This window comes from Rhinolophus hipposideros (assembly GCF_964194185.1).
Source record: "Rhinolophus hipposideros genome assembly, chromosome: 9".
Taxonomy (NCBI): domain Eukaryota; kingdom Metazoa; phylum Chordata; class Mammalia; order Chiroptera; family Rhinolophidae; genus Rhinolophus; species Rhinolophus hipposideros.
Window position 1 is genome coordinate 47,798,856 of NC_138055.1, and position 22,446 is coordinate 47,821,301.

Consider the following 22,446-nt stretch of genomic DNA (forward strand, 5'->3'; position numbering starts at 1 on the left):
GAGCAGAGCAGTTAGAACAGAAATTCCTCCTGGGGGCAAATTAGACAAAGGCAGGCAGGGCAACGGGATTACCATTTGCACCTGCAAGCTCGTGAGAACATTTATGAAACACGGTGGGTCTAGGAATCTCACACAGCTTGGTATTTCCAGAGCGCAGGGTAGGAATGGGGAGAACACGGGAGATAAACTGGGAAGGTAGATTAGGGCCGGGGGTGACTGAAACAAGATGAGGTTAGAACGTGGCACAGTGGAAAGCATTTCAATAAGGACCTGACCAATTTAGCATTTTCAAACGACCAATATTTTCTGAGTTAATATAACTTTCTATATCTATACAGAAATGAAAAGCAAATGTATGGACCTAAATATATGGAGGCTAGTTTTTTTTTAAAATCTACATGTACTTTTTTTTCTAAATAGAGGTTTTATAAGTAGAAGTCAGAATTTTACACATTTTAGCCCCTTCGTGTTTAAATAAAACAGTGGGGTAGCACATTTAAATGCCCCTAAAACTTTTCATAGAAGCCCATAGGTTTTCCTAATGAACTAGTTTTAAGTAAAGAGAAAGAAGAGTTCCACCAAGGGAATCTACAAATAAATTATTCTCACTATTGTGGTAAGTACTAACATTTTCGGGCTCACAGACTCAAACCAGACCTCAAGGTCTAAAAGAGAGTCCTGGAGTGGTTGTGAGGGTCAGAGGGTCGACCCCTGGGTCCGGCCCTCAGGTTTCAATGCCCTGTTACAAACATGAATTCTACCAATGAACAAGCAACAATATGGCATGATAAAGAACATTACATTCTTCTTTTCTTTGATAGCTGCCTGGCTTCTCTTAGTGCTGCCTTCAATAAACGAATCACGCTTGTTTTCATAAAGTGATGTGCCTTGGGTTCCTACAAGAAGCGTGTTACAAGGTGCTGCTTCTACCACTGATGCTTCTTTTTTTTTTTTTAATTAAATTTATTGGGGTGACAATTGTTAGTAAATTTACATAGATTTCAGGTGTACAATTCTGTATTACATCGTCTATAAATCCCATTGTGTGTTCACCACCCAGAGTCAGTTCTCCTTCCATCACCATATATTTGATCCCCTTTACCCTCATCTCCCACCCCCCACCCCCTTACCCTCTGGTAACCACTAAACTGTTGTCTGTGTCACTGATGCTTCTTTACACACCTCACCCATGAGTCTTTTATGGGCTATCTCTGGATCTATTCATAAGCCACACTGAGGAACCTACACCATTTCCATACATTTCTAAACTTAAGAATACATGCTCAAATTTATGCCTGCAAACACACATGGACTTCAAGAACTTGTTAGTGACTCAAAAATCTCTCGGAAGCTATTGAAAAGTTATAAGAAACAAATACCTCCAACTATTCCTAAATTCATGACAAATGTCTGACTTGCACAGAAACTTCCAGCTGATAAAAAAAATAAACAAATGAATAATATAAAAATAAACAGATACAGAGTTTAAGTCATATATTAGAAAGGAGGCTTTAAAATCCAGGACCACCAAATCAAGGTGCTACAGGCTCTGCCAATTTGGGGATATCATTATTATCATTATTATTGTTGTTGTTGTTGTTGTTTTATAATGTGGCTTCAACATATATTTGGAGCTCAACATATGCTGATGTATGTGCCAACTACATGCAGCATGTTACATAATCTTTACGATAATTCCCAGCAGTAGATACTGTCATCCCCATTTTCCATAGGACAAAAATAGAAACTCCAGAAAGTGAAGTTGTGTAATTGAGGTCACATATCAAAGCAGAGTCAGGACAATCAATGCTCTTTAAAATTATACCAAAGATTGTCAAAGTTGTGAGTGGGCAGGGAAAGAGGTCAGAAGGTGGGGACAGTCATATTAAAATGGCAGAATAACCTGGGACAGAGAAGTTTTCAAAAGCATGATTCCCTAGATCCTGAGAGGGTCCCCAAGCACCATCCCATAGGGAATCTCCATGTGTAATGGGCCTAGTAAGGGCACTGCAAATGGAGGTGTGTGTGAATGATATTGTTGGGGTGAGGAGGGGAAGGTAGGCAGCAATAGAGAGACACAACATTAGATTAACTAGTGGAAGCCTCTGCCTCTTCTTTTTCCTTGACCTCTAGAAAACAAGTCTTACTTCTGAAGACAGGGCATTGCTATTTATAACAGCCAGCAAGCCCTAGAGAACAAAGGGGGACCTATACAGTCACTTCCTAGACATCAGCCTGAGAGCAAAAAGCTGCAGCTCTGCCCTGTCTTGTTACCACTGCAATCCAAGAGTCGTGTCCCCAGGAACAGTATGCTAGTACTTGTGTGATGTTTCGACACACCTTGACTCACTGGCATCTCTGGATTATTGATCCCATTTGGGTTAGTTTCCTTTGTCCTATATCCTTTGGCCTTACTGCTTCAGGACTGACAGAGTTTTGGACTGTTCATGCCTACTACTGCCTTTGGTCCACTGTAAGCTCCTGGACCCTGCCATGGCACTGACCTTGCTGTTTCCTATTTGGATGGTCTGGCTAGGTCTTATTTTCAGGGAAACACAGTATTTCTAAAACCACAATCCAGTCTCCCCACCTCATTCTGTAGACACATACAAGGGTTGTAACAGTACAACCCTTTCCTACTTTGTTCTATTCATCCAGTTCTCTCCCTCCCCTATACTGTACTTGTGCACTCGTTTGGGGGAATCTAAAATCAGGAATTTATCAGCTGCCCTATGAGATTTCATGTTATGTTCAGGCAGGGCTATAGATGAGGGAGAAGTACCCTATGTCCCCAACCCCCACCCCTACTACTTATGAACACGTGGGGAGAAAGGAAACTCTGCTGCAGGAATGTTACCCATATACTTCCACTGCCTCTGTAGAACGCTGAATAGAGCCATCAACCTGGAAAATCTATTGTCTTTGAGTCTCTGACTCCTTTAAACATTCTTCCCGGTTGAACGAGTGTCATTTATCTATGGAGCACCCCTCCCTTCACTATTGAGAAGTCAAAATCTATATTCAACTTATTGTACAAACTCGGCAACATAATTAGGCGTCTTGCTCTATCAGAACCTAATTCTGCATCCTCTGAAGATAACAGAGTACTAAAGAGAAAGCCTAAGGAAAGAAACTTTCATGCAGTCTTTTACCGACTTCCACAGGTCTTGGTCAGTTTCCTCAGCCCACTCACTACTCCAGCTGAAAGCACAGCCAGGTCAGGTGGCAAAAGTACTATCAGAGCATTGCCACCGTTTGACAGTAACATTCACAGGACCAACCTACATGCGCAATAACAACATAATGTCCCTTTCCTGCGGCCTTCAACAAAATCCTAAATTTAAATTTGAAGAATATATTGTGTTCTTTTAGGTTTTAACAAAGAAGGGAAGAGAGAAAAATGATCTCAAAATGGAGAATATAAGCTCATCTCCCAAGAAAAAGGCTGAGCAGTTTGTCCCAGAATATTTCCCTGCTCATATTTTTATGTTGCTCCCAATTGAAACTTTGTCTTTTAATACATAAAATTCTCAAAAGGTCAAATTCAAGTTGGGTACTCAAAGACAAAAACAAAATAATTACCTGATGAATTCAATTAGTTATTCTACATAATTAAGACTCCTGTATTTTTTCAGGTAGTTTTATTTTAAGGTCATTCTCTGCAAACATTCCACAACTTTCCATTTCCTTTTAGCTGAGAAACGTGTTATTTTTGAAAAAAAGCCTTATGGATGTAATATCAAAGGTTTTCCTCACACTGCTTTGAGGGAGGGGAGAACTTTTTAACCACTGCCTTTTAATTTTTCCCCACTCTAAGGGTTGTACTTAAATAGCCTATTAAACTATTTATTATATGTGAGAAGGGCACTGAATGAATGATCGTTTCCACATTGCAACGAGTCAATCATAAATCTGAAAGTTAACAAGAAAAACTAAATCAATTTTAAACAAGTGAATCATGTTAAAAGAGTCAAAGTGATATTTCACTTGCTAGTTATGGACATGTTGATCTGATCCTACACTTTCAGACATAGTGAAGTCAATATTGTGAAACAATAATGAGGGCCATTGATTTCATCACGTATTACAACTTTTAGTATAAACCTTAATTTTTGGCTGTCCAAGCTGAAACTTAATACAACATTACTTAAACAGTTCATTTTTCTTCTTTTGTACAATGGAAAAAAGAATTAAATGTTTGGGCATAAAAATCGTTCCTGTTATTAAAAAGAGAAGAAAAAAAAGAAAATCTAGTAAATGCCTTAAATAAAAATGATTACTGTGCAGACATAAGCCTTATTAACTGTTCCTTGGCCTCCTGATTATTTATGTAAAATGCTTTATTGATAGCATAAATCCACCACTTCGTTATTTGCTGCCAACACAATGAGCATTATAAACAACAAAATAAGAAATTCATTTCAGATTTATAACTAATGAGACACCAAAGTTTATTTTAAAAACTCGTGGTATCTCTAAACTGTTTTCAAGTGCCAACTTTAGAAATGAAAACAAACAAATTGCAGCATTCTCTTGATCTGAGCTGTGCTGATTTTCCCCTCTGTGTGCTTTATTAAATAAAAAAGATAAGCTTGGGATTTTATAAACCTCCAGGGATCGACACCACCACATTTACAATGGTTATGCCCAAAAGCATCAAGTAGGAAGGACTGGGAAGCAGACAGAGGAAAATGAGACTGGAGAAAGTAAATGTTGAAGCCATTGAGAAGATGAAGTTATTTTGGAAATGTCTTCAGAATTATTTCTATATGCTCTATTTATTAAACTGGCCTGGGCATTGATGTACTATCATGGCTTGGAGACTCTTAGTAAAACAGTTCTAAAATATGAATACACACACACAAATGTCCACCTGTTGACACATGGGTTTTTTTTGTCCATTTACACTTACCTAAACTCCATTGCCAGAGGTTTTCTAAAGTAGAAGACTAGTATTACATCAAGGTGAAATAATTGAAATTAGGTGTGGGATCTTTTGTAATCTCCACCTCTGAAATACAACACTACAGATTTAATTCCACACAGGAATGCCACTATGCTACGGTATCAGGTTTTTGGGTTTTTAGTCTCTACTCCAGCAGTTTTTTCCTGATACTCTCGTATACGGTGATAAATGTCTCCTCAATTTGCACAACAGTTTTCAATTGCCCTCATGGGAGACCACCTTGAAGGAGCGAGTAAAAGGTTTAGTCATGGTTTCCATTTTTCTATTTGAATCAATACATTCTAGTTAAATGGACAATTAATAGGTCACTTCCAAAATAGTAGTGTATCAGTCCTGGTTCACAAACAATCCCCGCAGTTGATAATGGGCCCTATGTATTCAGCAAGTCCTATATACACTCAGCTCATCCACTAAATCCCTTTTCAGGTGGACAGAGTTATATGGGAAGATGAGCTAGAATGAGTCTATAAAAGTCAGTTTCATTCACTGCTTTATTTTTCAGTCAAGTGCTTTAAATGGTGTCCAGAAATTCACTTGGAATGTGAGACAGCAGAAAAGACTGGCACACAGAGCCTTGCTTTATGACCATACAAAAGGGCAACTGACCCTTGCCCAAGCCTTTTCCATGTGAAATGGTTCCTAAAGTTCATCTGCACAGTGAAAAATCGTGGTGAGGTCGCGTGTGGATGAGTCAAGTGAAAGTGGCGATTGGTCACGGATCTGTCACCCATTGTGGCTGGGTCCCAGCCATGTAAAGTGCTCTGTGGGAAAGTATCGGCCCCCTAAAGAGATGCTCAGAAGCTTGCAGCTCATTAAACGGCCAGCATTTGCTGCCTCACTTGTCAGGAATCATTCTGCTGAGCAACTGCTCTCCTGAAACATTCATGAAACACACACAGAGAGGCAGCTGCCTTCTGAACTCAACTATGACAGAGCCCTGACTTTAGCCTGACTCAGCTCCTACTTCACTTTTCACCTGACAGAGCTGTTAACCTGAATCCATGTTTTCTCTTGGGCAGCTGAAATAAAGGCACTTCTCCACTGCACTTCTCTATTGCAAACTCAAATTCTCTGCCTGCAAGTTCTTCTCTGTCCGAGAAATCTCAAGACCAAGGTGAATGTTATTTACTTTCACTGAGACTTTTTTTTATTTACGTGTGTGTACACGCATATGCACTCTACAAGTTTTTGAAAATTGTCATTCTCACTCCACCCCCAGACACTATTAAAGTTTTGGAATGTTTGAAGAACAGTTCTCTTGCAAATATTTCATACAACGCTGACTGGTTTTCTTCAAGATCACAAAGGAGAGGCATTTATCTCTTTTTACAATTTTGACGATTTTAAATTATTTCCTACAGACACCTAGTGACCTTCTGTGTCACACATGAAGCTGAATGGAAATTTTACACAGCATAATTTCTTAGCCTTCCTTTTCTCTTCTTTAAATGGGTATTGCTAAACATTTTAAAAAGAGCCAAACTGGTCCCTCTGAAATCTTTTATATCACATGGAAAACAAGTTGCTTTCCTTGGTGTGTCAGCCCTGGGTTTCAATGCCATTGGAAACCACTCACAATTGCTCAGTGTGCTGAGGTTTGATAAATTTCTGGAAACCTCCTGAATAGGATCGCTGTGATTTTTAGTGAGGAATTAGCTCCCTGCCATTGCATTACCAATTAGTTTTCCAGAGCACATTAAATCCTGCTGCTTTGGTTTACAGAATAACTGAGGCATTGCTGATGAAGCATAAAAACTTACTTGGAAAAGCAGTGGGGGATGCAGGGCGCCGACAGGACCCACCACAGCAGGCCGAGTAGAATGGCGGGGCACTCAGGAAAAAAGGTTTGGAAGGTGCTGCAGAGAAAGCATCGATCTCATTGATTAGCCATTTCTTTGAAACAATATTTAAAGTTCCAGTTTCCCAAAAGTCATTGAGTAAAGGCACTTCATTTTCTGAGCCTTTACTTAGTTATTACTTCTCCTGAAACTAAAGTCATTTAAAAGTTCAAAGTTCTAGCCGTTATTTGTCAAAGAGTTTGCCAAATAATTTAATCAAGATTTAGAAGATGTAGTGGAAAGCCTCAAATTATCAAAACCAACCAAATATAATAGTTCATTTTCTGTGTGGTCATACTTCTAAGTAGTAAATGTCAAATACTCCTTTATTTAAAATATCCTAGAGCAACACAATCCAAGAGAATTATCTACGATGATGGAAATGTCCTTACCTGCACTGTCCTATATGGTATCTATCGATTTGTCACACATGACTACTGAGCACTTGAAATATAGCGAGGATGACTAGGTAACTGAATTCCTAATTTAAATTATTTTAGGTTTAAATAGAATCACATGGCTAGGGGCTGTCATATTGAATAGCACAGCTCTAGACATGATACCAAGAAATAATCTGAATGTTAAGTGCTTATGTTCAATTTTTTAAAGTGTTTCTATTATTCTACTGTTTCATTTCAGAAAGTTTTTTGAAATATATAGTTAGTTGGATTCCAAAGTTTATAACAGTTAATGTACTGAACAATTCCCTAACAAAAAGTGGTTTTGCTGATCATGTTTACACATTTCAAAGTGTTTGAGAAGAGCAGTAACATTTTATCGCAAAAGAAATCTAGTTAAACTGAAAGCATTTATGCTTATAGTATAGGGAGTTGTCATATAATTCTGTTCTTCTCATCTTATTAAACTATGCTGCTTCTAACATGTCCAATACACATACATGGGCTAGTTATCATTACTCTGGTAAATAAATTTTAACTCTGTTCCTCAGTAGATGAAAAATAGCTATAAAGTGTGGCATAGAACATTCATTAATAGCTCTTTTTTATTGAGCACTTACTATACGCCCGCCTTTGGTTAAGTACCTTAAATACACTGTATCCTAATGAGGTTTAATACAATGTAAATGTGGGTAAGATTTTCTGAATGTGGGCAACTTCCTTTTACCAGGGCATACCGAGCAGAGTGCCTGGCACATTCTAAATAGTCAATACATTTTCAATAAATGAATGAATGATCTGCAAATCTACGACACAGGAAACTTCTGATCATCTTAGATAAAGAATGAGGATGAGGAAATTAACCCCTTCTCTGCTCCTGACTCACCCTGAAATACAGTATCTTCTGTAACAGATGACCTTGAAATCTAGACCATGACTTCAAAATAAATGTTTTTATTACTTGCTCTACACTGGGGGTGTGCAAACCTTTTTCAACGTTTTTTACCAAGGGCCATATGTGATAAAATATACAAACAGCCAGGCCACTCACTCGAGGTGATGTATTGCCTCACCTGGTTTATTTAAGTAAACTAAATATATTTTTGGAATTTGCTGCGGGCCAATTAAAAATGGATTGCGGGCCACAGTTGGCCCACGGGCCGCAGTTTGGACACCCCTGCTCTACACACTCAATGGCAACTCTTTTCTTTTCTCTTCTTAATTACATATAGTGAAAATTATTTTGATACACATACATACCTTTTTTAACACCATAATTTCAGATTCGTATATTAACCAATTGACGAGCATGTGTTTATTTTCACTAAAGCCTTTGAAGGATATCTCCAGATAAGTGTATTTCCCATAAGACTTTTATAGTCTCAGGGCTCTTAATGCTTTCAAATTGTAACTTAATCATAAATGCAGGGTTTTTCCTCCAATATAATGGAAAGTGGTCAATATTAATATTTTTTTTAATATCTGGATTTTCCAATAATAAAATGTTTGTCTTATGCTATTTTGAAAATATGGCAACTAAGCAAAGTACAAAAAAAAGACCAATTTTGGTGTTCAAAAAGTTCAATAAAACAAAAAGAATTTCATTATTATAAGTTGTTCTTATATTGACTATAAAACCATCATAGAAATGATAAGTCACTTCATTTGAATTTAACATCTTAAAGTACATTCCAAGTGTATACCATTATTTAGACAGAGTTACATTTTCCATTATTTTTATGGCTATATGAAGTATTTTGAAAAATGGAAATGCATTTCTATGTGTAAAGGTTGCCTCATTATGTTTATTCTCAAGCATTTCTGTTAACTAACTTATTTCATCTCCAAAATAAACACTCCATTGATAATTAAGTTATGGCTATTGCGCTATTTGGCAGTTTTTAAATTGAGATAAAAGAAAGACTCAGCAATGTTGCATTTACATACATACAATTACACATTTATCACAATAGCTGGAAACACACACAAAAAGAATATTTTTGCTCAACAGAAAATAAGTACACTAACGATACTATTAATATAATGATGCAAGATATGTACAAATTACACATTTTATAACTCTAACCAAGATGGTTCTCAGTCTAACCCTACAGCCCCAAAAATGAAAAAATAAGGGGTAAAAAAAAAAAATGGGTGGTTCATCTGAGACAAGTGATCAATTAAATTCACTCATGATAAATATCTTAGTGTTAAATTTAGCCAGAAAAAGAGTTGTAATTGAACAGTTTTTTTTATATTGCTGTACATTATCTTAATATTAATACAACTTTACTTAATAGTGAAGTTGTAATCAAAATGACATGCTATCTATAGTAACAACTCTAGTGGCTAAACAACTGCATGTGTCATGACCAGACTCAAAGTTCTATTGTGCAGAATTTCTTCACCATTTTAAATCAACTCTTTAACACACTTATATTTATTTACATAGGGGATTAGTCAATTCCTGATGTCTATACATAAATACACCTTGTTTAAGCTGGTTTATGTGGAAATCACTGTGAAATCCCAATTAAGTGCTCCATTTTTTTTACATGCTCCTACTTTGACATAAGTCAATTGCTAATCCAGCTGAGCATGTGATTGCAGGCGTGTTGAATGGCGTTGGGAAATAACCATTTAAAACAATGCAATGCATTGAAAAATATATATTACAATTTAAAATATTTGTAAACCACACACTTTTTAAAGCAATGAGCAAAAAAGGAAGCTCAAGTGTGATTAAAAAAAAAAAAAACCCAAATGACGAGTCAACAGATGTGTTAAAACTTTTGGAAGCCATTAAGAACTACTTTGAAGATGTTCTGAAAAGAGCAGAAAACAAGGCAATTTCATCCTAGATGATATGCATTTCAAAGCCTATCAATGTATTCTAGATGTAGTCACTTTATCTTTATCATGTTAGGAACAATTCATTGTAGGCTTACTGAACAATACTTATAATAATATTTAAGGAGTGCCTACTATATGCGAGGCACTGGACTGGCTACGAATTTAACACATACTCTCATGTAGTCATTAACTCTCATTTATTCATTAAACGGGCATGCATCGGGAATGTGATGACGACTGATTTCAGCCATTTTTCAAAAAAGGACAATAGAAACATCAATATTTTAGCATAATATTTAGTTATTAGCCATGAGGATAAGGATTTCCTGCACAGAGACTGCCAGATTCTTATTCAATGAGAGCTGGAGCCCAGAAAATGGAGATGTGTCACCTTTAGAGCTTTCTATAAGAGAAAAACAAATGGGCTTTCCTATGGAAAAAATGCGCACTGTCAGGTTGACAGCATGACGTTAGGTTCTCTTAGCACAACACTTCAGGACACTCCAAATGTTGTGTCCTGCCAACAAATCTGACCTCCAGTTTCTGTGGGAAACTGTTACAAGTTATAAACAAATGACTTAACATTTTTGGAATTAAACTGTCCGAATCCAAATGACTAAAATCACTTATTCACAAAAAACTTAATGAACTTTTCACTTCTTAATCAGATATTCTGACCTCTCTGAGGACACAAAATCAAAATCTCTATTAATTATTTTGAATGTTAAGATGGGAAATTAGAGACAACTTGATGATGAACTGGCCTGATTTTTTTTAACTTAACCAACTAGATGGTTCTGTGTTATTAAGTATCCCACAGACATGGATGGTTACAAGCCAATAACTACAGAGAAGTTATTTCCAAAGTTCTGTTGTGTAGAAAGCAAGCAACAAATTTTTAAATTGTTTTTTGTTATTTTCATTCTTCTTTATTGATGAAGAACAATGGTTTTCTAAATGGGGTGAAACCGTATTCTTTTTATTGTCAGTGCAAACTGTGGTACTAACTTGAGCTGACATTTCAAAGAAAGAATACTGAAGACCACTAATAAAACCGTCGAATAAATTTCAGGAGCCCACTGCAATGCTATATGCCTTTTGGGCAGATATTTTAAGAAGGATGAAGAGAAATGAAAAAAGGTTCTAAGATGTTTTACCAGGCATAACAGAGTCAAAAATACCTCTGGGAAAGATTAACGGGGAATTGAATAATTTCAAAAGGATGATTTTAATGACTTCCTTCAAGTGCTGAATACATGGGCAATGGGAATAAAACAATCTAAATTTCTCACCCAATAATAACATACAGTTGAACAGACTAACTGAAGTAGAATGGATCTAAAAATGAAACTATGATGAACGGCAACCATCTATCTTGAGTTGTAAGACCTAAGAAATATCAGTTATCTAATGATGTATTATTTGTCACAAACCTGGAAATAATTCATTTATGCAATCCTCATGCAAACTTGTCCTCAATCGCAAGGGAGAGAAAGTTAAGTAAGCTCATCCTTTACCTTTTTGTCTATCAGAAAGCAAAAGAAATCAGATTTTTTGTTTGTTTGTTTTGTCTCGAGTATTTCAGAGACAGAAAAACAAAGGTCTTAACATTTTGATACAGCTCAGGAGAAGAAAAATCACATGCAGTGTCTACTTATTTGATTCTGTCTTTTAATTCCATGCAAATAATATGTATTGCATATATATCAAGTGCACATAATGCACTGTGTGTTCAGACTGAAAAGATGAAAAAGGATAGTTTCCCCTCCCTGGAAGAATTTCTGTTTTTTAATGTTAACTTATAGATTTTGAAACTGCTGATCAAAAAATGAAATTTACATTTCATTTCTCCTTACTCCAAATTTAATGTTATTCTGTCAAATATGAGGCATTTCCCAAGAACGAGATGAGATCTGAAAAAATTCATACTGTGTGTTCCCTAACCAGTGGTCCTCAGCCTTAATAGACATTAGAATTACCCAGAATGTTTTTCAAAGATACAGATGCCCAGGCCCCTCACTAGTTGTGTTAAATCAGACTGGCAAGGAGTGGGCCCCCTAGCATAGCATTTTTTCCAAAAGCTGCACAGGTAATTATAATGTATAGCCCAGATGAGACCATTGAAAAAAACACAAAACAATGCCTGACATGTAATCTCTACTTCTACCATTATTATATAATTTGAGATCAACTCTAAAAAAAAAAAAAAGACAACATATAAAAAGCAGCAGCATGGTCTGACTTCCACTGAAATGCAGAAACCAGTAAAAAGAAAAGAATATCGATAGGAAGGCTTTGTCAAAGAATGTTTTAAGCAGGAAAAACATCTTAATCTGGACCTTGAAAGGTATTTGGAATGGCGAAAGAAGACATCCCAGGAAGGAAAGATGGCATGAACAAAAAGAAAGAGGGCAAAGATGGTGGTGATACATGGGGCAGGTGAGAAGACCACCCTCACTGCTGGGACAGGGCCAAGGGAGTGAATATTAAGTAATGTGGTTGGAGGAACTAAAGGCGGCTGAGGAAATGAAGGTCTTGAAGGACAAACTAAATATAATTATTTGATCTGATAGTCAAATGGGGAGAATTAAGGTTTTTCTGAATAGCTTGGTGATATAATGAAAGCTGTATTTTAGAAAATTTCACCTGGCAGTAGTGGATGAGATGCAGTATAATAAGGGGTGGGGGTGAGGGGGCTAAATGGAAGGAGCCTACCGCAGTGGTAACATGTTGTAGCAATAGGGTAATGATAATCATTTATTTGGACACTCCCACTATCATCTTCTCCTATGTCCTTACAATACCAACAGATGGGTAGGGTCTGGTTTCTTCCCAAGCTATGGAGCCCTAATGCATTGCAATAATCAAAGGTGGTCATTACCTCTGCTGCCTCTCCCTTCAAGAAGTCTCCACTAGACAGCTCTGAAAAAAATGAGCTAAATCTGAGGAACTCCTTTTCTCTTCTTTTTTTTCTAGTGAAGTTGATGTCACAGAAGAGAATACCATAACAAAAGAGTACCCATAGCTCTCAAAACTTAGAGCCTTAAAGAAGTCTCCGTGGGATCCCACTGGGATACCACTCTACGTGATTCCTTCATTGGTCTGCTACAGCAGGACACAGACCTGGCAGGAACTGCGTCTGAAGACGGTTATCCTGATTTCACCCTGTGGCAGATATTAAATGGCTGAAAATTATTTGGTGCTCCTCCCCCTGAGAGGTGGTGTCTATTTCCCATTCTCTTATATTTGAGGTGTTTTTGCTGCCTTGCTTGACCAAGGAACATAAAAGAAGTGACATTCTGGAACTTGCAAGGCTAGGTCATAAAAAGCCTTGAGTTACTGCCTGGTTTTCTTAGAATGTTTGCTCTTAAAACTCTCCCTTTCAGAACCCAGGCATGGAACGGCTCTAATTGAGCACCCAGTCAACAGCCAGCATCACTGTCAATCATGTGAGTAGCCATCTTGGAAATCCCCCCCAGCTGAGCCTTCAGATGATAGTAGCCTCAGCTGATATCTAACTGCAATGAAATTCCAAGTGAGAACCAGCCAGTTGAGCCCAACCCACAAAAATGAGAGAGAAAATAATAAATTGTTCTTTTAAGCCTCTAAGTTTTGAGATGGGTTCTTACACAGCAATACCTCTTTTACCAACATTTACTTATGGTGGAATGATGGAAACGGGTCCTTCACAGTTTTCCCTGTATGTTATCAGTGGGCTTTTGAGCTATGTGTTTGAAAGTCAAATGCTGATCCTAACATCTGTTCTCATTTTGAAATGAGGAAACAAGCTCAAGAAGATTATAAACGCTACTAAAACCAGCTCAGAAAACTACACAGTGTTTTTGAAATTTACCCAATTTGCCATTTATGCTTTGGAGAAAGTGTGAGCAAACTTTTACCATAAGGGTCAGACAGTAAATACATTAGGCTTTGCGGGCCATATGTTCTTGGTTGCAACCTATTCAATTTGTAGTGCAAAAGCACCTATAGAAAATATGTAAGCAAATAAGAGTGAATCTGTTCCTCCTTTAAAGAATCAGACTCTCTTTTGGTTTCAGATACAATGTAACTATTGAATTGGTTCAAAACACCCAAACTCAATCCAGCCCTAGGTTAGTTTATTAGAACTTGCCAGCAATCATGATTTTTATTCTTTTAATGTATATAAATCTTCTCAAAGAACAGCTTTCTAGCTTCTTCACGTATTTTAAGAAGTGTTAGAGATTTAAAAATTTAAAGAACAAGACATTTTGAGTCCTCTTGAGAGGACTGGTAGAGATGTATACACTATATATTCTATTTCTGATGGTCACTTAGAATTAATGCAATTAATGTTGTTATGGCATGGTGCCGAAACATGCGAAAGAAAAGTGAAAAACTTAGTTCATCTTTGGACTATTTATACACAAGACAATGAAATATTCAGCAATACATAGAAAAAGACTTGAAATTTTTTTCTTCCCTTTTCTTGGATGCTTTGGTTCCGCAACAAAAGTCTAAAAACTTATAGACGCGTTTTTGATCTTTGACTTCAGAGATAATTTTAGTGCCGTAAGTTTACTGTTCATATAACTCACAGAAATGTGCCCCTGAAATATTCCCAACTAACAGCTGATTGGTTGACAAAAATGAATAATGCTATTAAAAATGAAATCCGTAAATGCAATTTTATGTAAAGTGATGAACGCTCAGCATTGCCAAATCAAGTATTGACTGGAGGCTAAAAAGAATGAAAGGGAGAGATTTCATTAAAAGTGGAAACATTACTGAAAGTAAAATAAAATATTCTGGAATAAAATATACAAGGGTCTGGTAAGCATATTATATGTTAAGGCAAAAATCCAATTTTTTACTAAGAGAGTATAAAATGGAAGCATGATCTAATGAAGTCTTAAATAGGGATTCTAACAAGCATTCCTAGATAAAAATCATATTGTTTCTTTTTACAAGTTGCCTTTTGATTCCTGATAAACGCCAGGTATATTTGAATGAAAACTTAAAATTATTTAACTGATTTAAAAATTGTTAAAAAAAACCTTCACTATGAAAAAATAAATCACTGTAATTAAGAAAAATTTTTTAGAGTCTCTGTTAACCCAAGATTAAGTGGACAAACACTGTCTTAAGAGTTATAAATCAAGTCCCCTTAAAAGATGGATTCTAAAGTATGGATAACATCAACAACAGAAATAGGGTGGTGGAAAGTAGGTTGAGGGAGGATTTGATGAAGTACCGTGTTTCCCCAAAAATAAGACCTAACCAGAAAACAAGCCCTAGCATGATTTTTCAGAGTGACATCCCCTGAACATAAGCCCTAATGCGTCTTTTGGAATAAAAATTAATATAAGACCCGGTATTATTTTCAGGGAAACACAGTATGTATACCCACCTCACCCTAACATAAGAACACATTTGTGTAAATATTTTAAAGATGATAACATTTCACTTCTGTAAAAAACTTTCATGGAAAAGAATCTCAAAGTATTTTATGAACACATCTGCTACCTATGTTGCTCCCTTACTTACAAGTCACTACCATTTCTATCATTGTTCAGCAGCAAACCTAACCATAAAATGTCTTCTTACAGCAGAGACTTTTTTCTCCTGGCACAAGAACGGGAAGAAGGTGGCACACTCAAAGAGGAAATACAACAGAGTCTAATGCACAGTTCTGGTTCCAACATCTGAGCCACATTTATCTCCAACAAATGTGGATAAAAATCACTGTTAATCCTTTCAAGTCACCCACAATGTATGGCATCCTTTGGCTTCCTGCATGTCACCCTGAACTCTGAGAATCCTACATTGATTTCTGCATAAATCCACATGCAATTTTCTGAGCATTCTTATAATAAAATAATCCTCAAATTTCTAAAGTGAATAAGAGTTAAGGGGAAACTTCTAAAATGTTCCTACTTGTCTGTTGGGTTTACTCCTGTTTTATTAAACCTCAATAGCTTCAATACATGTTAACAGATTGAGATTTCTTGTTCAAGTGAAGTAGCAAAGCATGTTAGGGGTTGGGAGAGGGCTAGGTGCTCAAGTCAGAGGCAAATTAAACGTGCATAACTTGTTACCTGGTTGTAGTTCTGACTCAGACAGTATTTTGTAAGGAGTGTGGCTTACTCAATGAGTACCAGAAGTAAGGAGACTATTGGCTTTATTGATTCTCTTCACTGCAAGAACGTCTCCTTGAACTTGAAGGAGTTTATTAATTTGAGGACCATATAACAATTTGTTCAGAGCTGATTCCTCATGAACTATGTAAAAGCTATTAATATGCTAATATAAATCTAAAGATTTGCTAAACAGATTACAAAAAAATAATCAGATGTAGTAAGAATGTTGTGTGGTATTATCTACAAATTCCACCAAAGGATGGTTGGGGTGATTGCGTGAGCAAGGAACCACTTGAATGGGGCCCATCATTATCCTTTTCTGAATTCTCCATTCTCTTTATCCTGTTTCTAGGTCAGTATCATCAACATTCAAGATTCTGTGATTTTTATTTGCCAAAACAAATCTAGAACAGTGTCAGCAAAAATAAATGACAAACTCTGGCTTAATAAATCATATCACAAAGTCTTCAGTTGAACTGGAATCCCCACTTGGGGCACAGATCCATCTTCTCCTCCCTGCCCCAAGTGCCTAAAATGTCAAGAGAAGCTAATTTATTTCATACTTTCAGTGTATCTCAGTGAAAGTGGAAAAAACCACCAATTGGAGCCGAAGTCATAAGTTTAAGGCCGTCAAGAATTAACAGGTAAATAGGGACTGGGACTGGGAAATGGACAAGAAAACTAGAGTGCACATTAAATATTAATGGTAAAAAAACAATCCTAACAGGGTGCCAGAAAAAATACTATGGATCTGGTTCCGTTTCCGTATTATACAGTTTAACTTACTTGACAAAATTGCTTTAAAAGGAAAACAGTTCAATTCACCTATCCAGAATAAACATTTGCTTTTTAATCCTTTTATATATAGCACCTGAATAAATTCAGGAAATTATCTCTATGTTAAACATTTTCTAAAATGTTTAAAATAACAAATGTTACTAAAAAGCAAGGCTCTTTGTTACACTTATTTTGAAGATAACTGATGTCATAACCGAAAGAAATTAAAATTTTTAGCTTATTAAATTTCAAGACCCTCTTTTATATATAAAAACATAAATATTTTAATCTAACACAATATTTGCTAAATAATGATATTAACAAACTTCTGGGTAAGGATCTCTGATGATTAGGATATACTTGTAAAACCTTCTGGTTTCCACTAATAAACTATAACAGATCTAAGATGTTTTTGTTTGTTTTTTTCCAGATACAACCCCTGGAGGTGAACCTTCTTATACTGATTATTGCACTAAATGTGACCTTTGCAAGCCTTGAGGAATGTTCTTTGAGTTTTAAAGTTTTTAAACTACTCTATATAAAAAAAACTTGGCAACATAGAGCTACTATAGAGTGTTCCTTTTCATAGGCTAAATACTCAAATACTTGCCAATTTTCAGGGACAAAGCACTGACAGCTATACTTTCATCTATGACCTGTAAATAAATCTGTTACTGTTTAACTGTCACCACCTTTCAGGCACATAGCACGATAAAGGGGAAGGCCAATTTCTTTTATAGGCTCAAATACAAAATCACAATCTGATTTATTATTGTGATACATATAATTGGTTATCCCATTACCCCTCATTAGTTTCTCATATTCGATGAAAGACAAATCTAAGGAATATAAAGATTTGGGGCAATTTGTGTCTCTTTCACAAGTTCACAAATGTTTAAACTGATACTTCAGACAAAAACAAAATTAGGAAGTGAAATAATCATTATGGAAAAAATTGGCCTATTATGAGGATTAAAGCAGCTAACAATTTAAAAAATGCTTGGTAAACTATAAAGCAGTATAGAACATGCAATGTAAGCCCTACAGGGCAGAGACAGTTATCTGATTTGTTCACTGATTATCCTAATGGCCTAGCACAGAGCCTGACACACGCAAGACACCCAGTAAGCATTTGCTAAAAGAACGAAACATATTGTACAATTACTAGTGGGTAACAAAAATAATGAAGAAGAAATGCACCATGCCCTCATGGTGCTGTATTTCACCAATATACTTAAAAAGAACTCTGGGCTTTCTTATTCAACATTTAGACTGGTACAATCAATAAATTAAGGTTGAAAAAAAAGTGGGCAGTCAATATGCTGACACAATTAAAAATCACATTTTGTGATCCACTCCTAAGTTAGTTTCTAAAGGATCAGAACTGGTTGTTCGCTGCCATTTCAGAAATACGTATGTAAGGGGGAGGGGGTGGTAAATGAGGGTAAATGGGATCAAATATATGGTGATAGAAAGAGAACTGACTCTGGATGGTGAACACACAATGTTACATAGATGTGATGTTACATCAATGATACATAGATGATGTATTACAGAATTGTCCACCTGAAACCTATGTAACTTTACTAACCATTGTCACCCCAATAAACTTTAATTAAAAAAATAAATATGTTTATCTTTCTGAAAACAGCAGCTTTTCTATCTCCTTTATACTCTCTACAGAACACAATCACTATTTCCTCCTCATCTAATTTTCATGTGATATCTAACATTGTCAGCACTCATTATAACTTCATAAGTCTGCACAGTATAAAATTCCTGTAACATTCGGTAAGGCAAGAATCTGTCATTTACATAAAACTGGACAATGTTCATAAAACTACATTCTTTGTCAAAATATGAAAATAAATTAATGTAAATGCTGGTTCTAAGTAGCATATTTATAGGCACAAATTTACGGGGCTTTAATTTTCTTACAATATTTTTCTAGTTTCAAAAATTAAATGCATTCTTTACAACAATGATATTTTGAAATAAAATGTTATTTCTTCAAATAAAAGTTAACCTAGGAGAACATCATATTTTCAATGAGGACTAGACAAAATATTAGGAAAAATACATGCTTAAATTATATTAGAACACTTCAAAGGGAAATGTCAATTCTTATATTCTTAATTACTCCAAAAAATCATTGTTGCATTTTGACACTTTCCTAAGTATACAAGAATGAGTATGTTGTGAAAATTTTTAAAAAGTGTAGTTAGGAAACCCTTTTCCCAATTAATTGCAATATTTTGAATAAAACAAATAGGTGTCCGACATTATTTTTCAGTGATTAAAATATCTGCATTTGATTAGCATTTGGTTTATTTAAATTTAATTTGTAAAATCTACTAAGTTAAAATTAAGTAAATTTCTATTGTTGAGTAGCCAATCATGATCAGGAGCAATATAAGAATCATTGAAAACTAACTTCTGTGAACACAATGCATCATTATGCAAATCACTAAATTTTCTTTAAAATGTTATTTTTATGAGACAACACTAATTATCTATTAACTCTTGTCTATGTAAACCTGCTTTATGTTTCTAATTTTCCTACTACTTCAAAAAGAACAGAATGGCCCATATTTCCAAGGCACATAAACTTTGCCTTAACTATATTTGTTCCTCTCCCAGGGTGCAAAAAGGCTTCCTAGAATTTAGGTTTTACACTATGAGTGCGATCCGTGCTCATATAATTATATTTGTTCCATTCTGTTAGTAACCATTTCAAACTGAAAGACCAGGACAGGTTCTAAACATGTTAAGTTCTATAAAGCCATTAGCAATAAATTTGATCCGGCAGTTTACTGGGACAATGGAATTTGCTGAAAAAGCGTCTATTAGTCATTCTGGACAAACCCACTGGGATTAAAAGAATGAGTTAAGATCTTCTAAGGACGCAGACAAAAATAAAATAATCCAACTAGATCTCAGTTTCTGAGTCTCTAAAAGGCTTTTCCCCTTTTTACTACCAATTTCAGCAGCCCCTCCATAATCTTTAATATTTGACTAAACTGTCCGCTTCTTCCCACTCACACCACCTAGGTTTTATACGGGAATTAAAACAAACCAAGACTGCCCTTCTTTTGGTAAATTCCCGTTTAGTGGTTGGTGAACTTCCTACTCCAGGTGCCTATTCAGCTGTTTCAACTCAGCACGAAGGAAAAGTCGGCCTTGATTTCCTTGCGCCTGTGATCCAAAATGTGAGGGTAGAGAAAGCCAAAACTTTGCCCAATTCTCCTTCCAAACACCTTTGCGAGAGTTCTTGAAGGGCCCCGACCATCGCCAACAGTTGAAGAGGCAAAAGCCCCCAAAGCGGACCGCGCGAAGCTCTCCTTGCCAAGAACTTTCCAGGGAGCTGGGACAGAAGCACCGAACTTGGGAAATCCCTGGAAATTGGTCCAGCCCAGAGATCTAGGCACTGGGACGGCCCTTTCCTGCTAACGAAGAGGTGCCTTCAGGGTTTCTCTAGAAAGGCCTGGAAATGTAGGTCGCCCTACCACTTGTTGACGGAAGCGGACAGAGAGAAAGTTGACGGTATGGGGTGAGGGGAAATCACGGTGAGTGGTGGCACCCTTCTGCCCCCCGAAGTGGCAGCCCCACGAGAGCTCTAGCTGTTCTCGGAAGAAGGTTCGCGGCCAGAGCGGATTTCGGCGCACCGCGGCCCGAGCGCCCTCCGTGCAGTGCGCCCTGCCAGCGCGCCCAGATCCCGGGCCAGGTGGCACCGCGCGCGGCCGGGGAGGAGAGAGCTGGCTCACCTGGGGCTGAAGGCTGGAAGGCACAGTCTCGGTCCCCCGCAACCCGGCCTGGCAGCCGTCCGCCGTCCGCCGAGGGGCTGAGCACCTGAAAAGCCCACCGCGTGCCGTAGGGCGCCCCGCCGGGGCTAACTTGTTCGGCGGCGGGGCACAGCTTCAGGGGAACGGGGCTGGCGGGCAGGGGCCGAACCTGCGCGCCCGCGGTGGCGGCGGCGGCGGCGGCGGTGGCTAAAGCGGCCCCCGGGCCGTGGGGCGCGGGGGGCTGCATCCCGGGCGGCGGGGCGCCCCCAGCCCGCAGCAAGTTCTCGATCAGGAAGCTCTTGCCCAGGTTGCCGAATCCCGGCGCTGCGGGGAAGCTGAGGAGCGCGGAGGAAGCCACCACGTCCCAGTACGCGCCCGCGTGGGCCGCCACGGCGCTGGGGAGCATGGTGAGGCGCCCGCCCGCCGGCCGCACGCACGCCCGCCGCTGACTCGGACGCCCCGGGGAAGGAGGAGAGAGAAGGCACCGAGGACGCCGGCCGGCTCGGGACGGTATTATTTATTTGGGTCGGGCGTTTTTTTTAAAGGATGGGAGGAGGGACTGTGGGAGGGGGAAACTGCTTTTCTCTGGCCCGCGGCACAGGCTCCTGGGGCACCCGGAGCGTCCCTCCCGCTCTCTATGCAGATCCGAGCTTTTTTTTTTTCTAGAAGGCTGGAAGGTGTGTCCAGCTCATCCATTCATGTCACCCAGCCTACAAAGTGACAGACGCAGCCAACAATAAGGGCAGCCCCGAGAGTCCGAGCTTTGGCAAGGGGAGGGAACGCGCGGCGGGAGGAGGTGGGCGTGGAGGCGGCGTGAACCCGGCGCGCTCTTCCCTCTCTCGGCTGCCCCGCTGGGCCGCGGCCCTCGCGCTGGAGCCCGCGGAGCCTCCGGGGCGCGAGACCGCGTAGACGCCGGCGGGCGAGGCGCGCTCTGAGGGCGGGAGGCACTCGCTTGGGGAGAGCGCTCTGCGTTCCACCTGTTAGGGGACCCCTGGCTCTCCAGGGTCCATGTGACTGCGTCAGGATCCCACGGGCATTCAGGGAAAGTGAACGCAGTAGTGTTTGAAAGGGCTGTAAGTTTTCCGAGAGACCCAAGTGTTACTGAGACCCTTGTGGTCGGTCGTACAGATGAAAAGTTACCTTTAGTGGATGGGGGGAGGGAGGTCCACACAGTGTGAGGGAGATACGTGATAAACGTCTAAGTAGTACTTTGTCTTGTGCACCTGAAACTAATAAAAAAATAAATAAAAATAAATATTGTAAAAGGGAAAAAGAAAAGAGTGGATTGGTTGCGTTTTGGAGACCTTTTAAGAAAGTTCTCAGTTCCCAGTAATTCATTGCCGGTCACTTTTAATAAGATTTGATGTAGTGTTCTGAACTGGGATGGAAAGGGAGGGGGCTTTGATGCCGGGGTTCAGACAGAGACTTAACAACTGTATTCAGCTGGCTCTCAGCCTCATCTGGATCCTGAGCTGTGCCGGTGTTCCTTCCATCTGGGGCCTCTCCAGTTAACTCACAGGGAACTCTGAAGGGTGAGGGAAGACAGTGTCTCCAGGGGAAGGAAAATGCTGGTGATTGCAACCATTCAGTGTTCATACTCCCAACTGCTACTACCTTCTAAAGGTTGTAACTTCCTCTCTTCAAAGAAGTCCTCATTCAGTTACTTTCTTCTACTTCCCACTGTCTTCCCAGCCTTGTCTTCACATTATTCTC

At 38.4% G+C, this 22,446-nt stretch overlaps 1 protein-coding gene across 2 annotated transcripts in view; it reads right to left on the reverse strand.

Moving 5' to 3' along the window:
* DBX2 (developing brain homeobox 2) overlaps positions 1-21,247 on the reverse strand; it is a 34,888-nt gene extending 13,641 nt beyond the window's left edge. The window contains exons 1-2 of one of the 2 annotated variants that reach the window (XM_081059925.1): positions 20,716-21,247; positions 6,727-6,822 (exon numbers count right to left, since the gene is read on the reverse strand). In XM_081059925.1, coding sequence (XP_080916051.1) covers positions 6,727-6,822; positions 20,716-21,139 — 520 coding nt within the window. In that variant the 5' untranslated portion in view covers positions 21,140-21,247. The remainder of the gene's footprint in view (positions 1-6,726; positions 6,823-20,715) is intronic. The other variant, XM_081059926.1, reaches the window with a different exon arrangement.
* Positions 21,248-22,446: the final 1,199 nt, after the last annotated feature.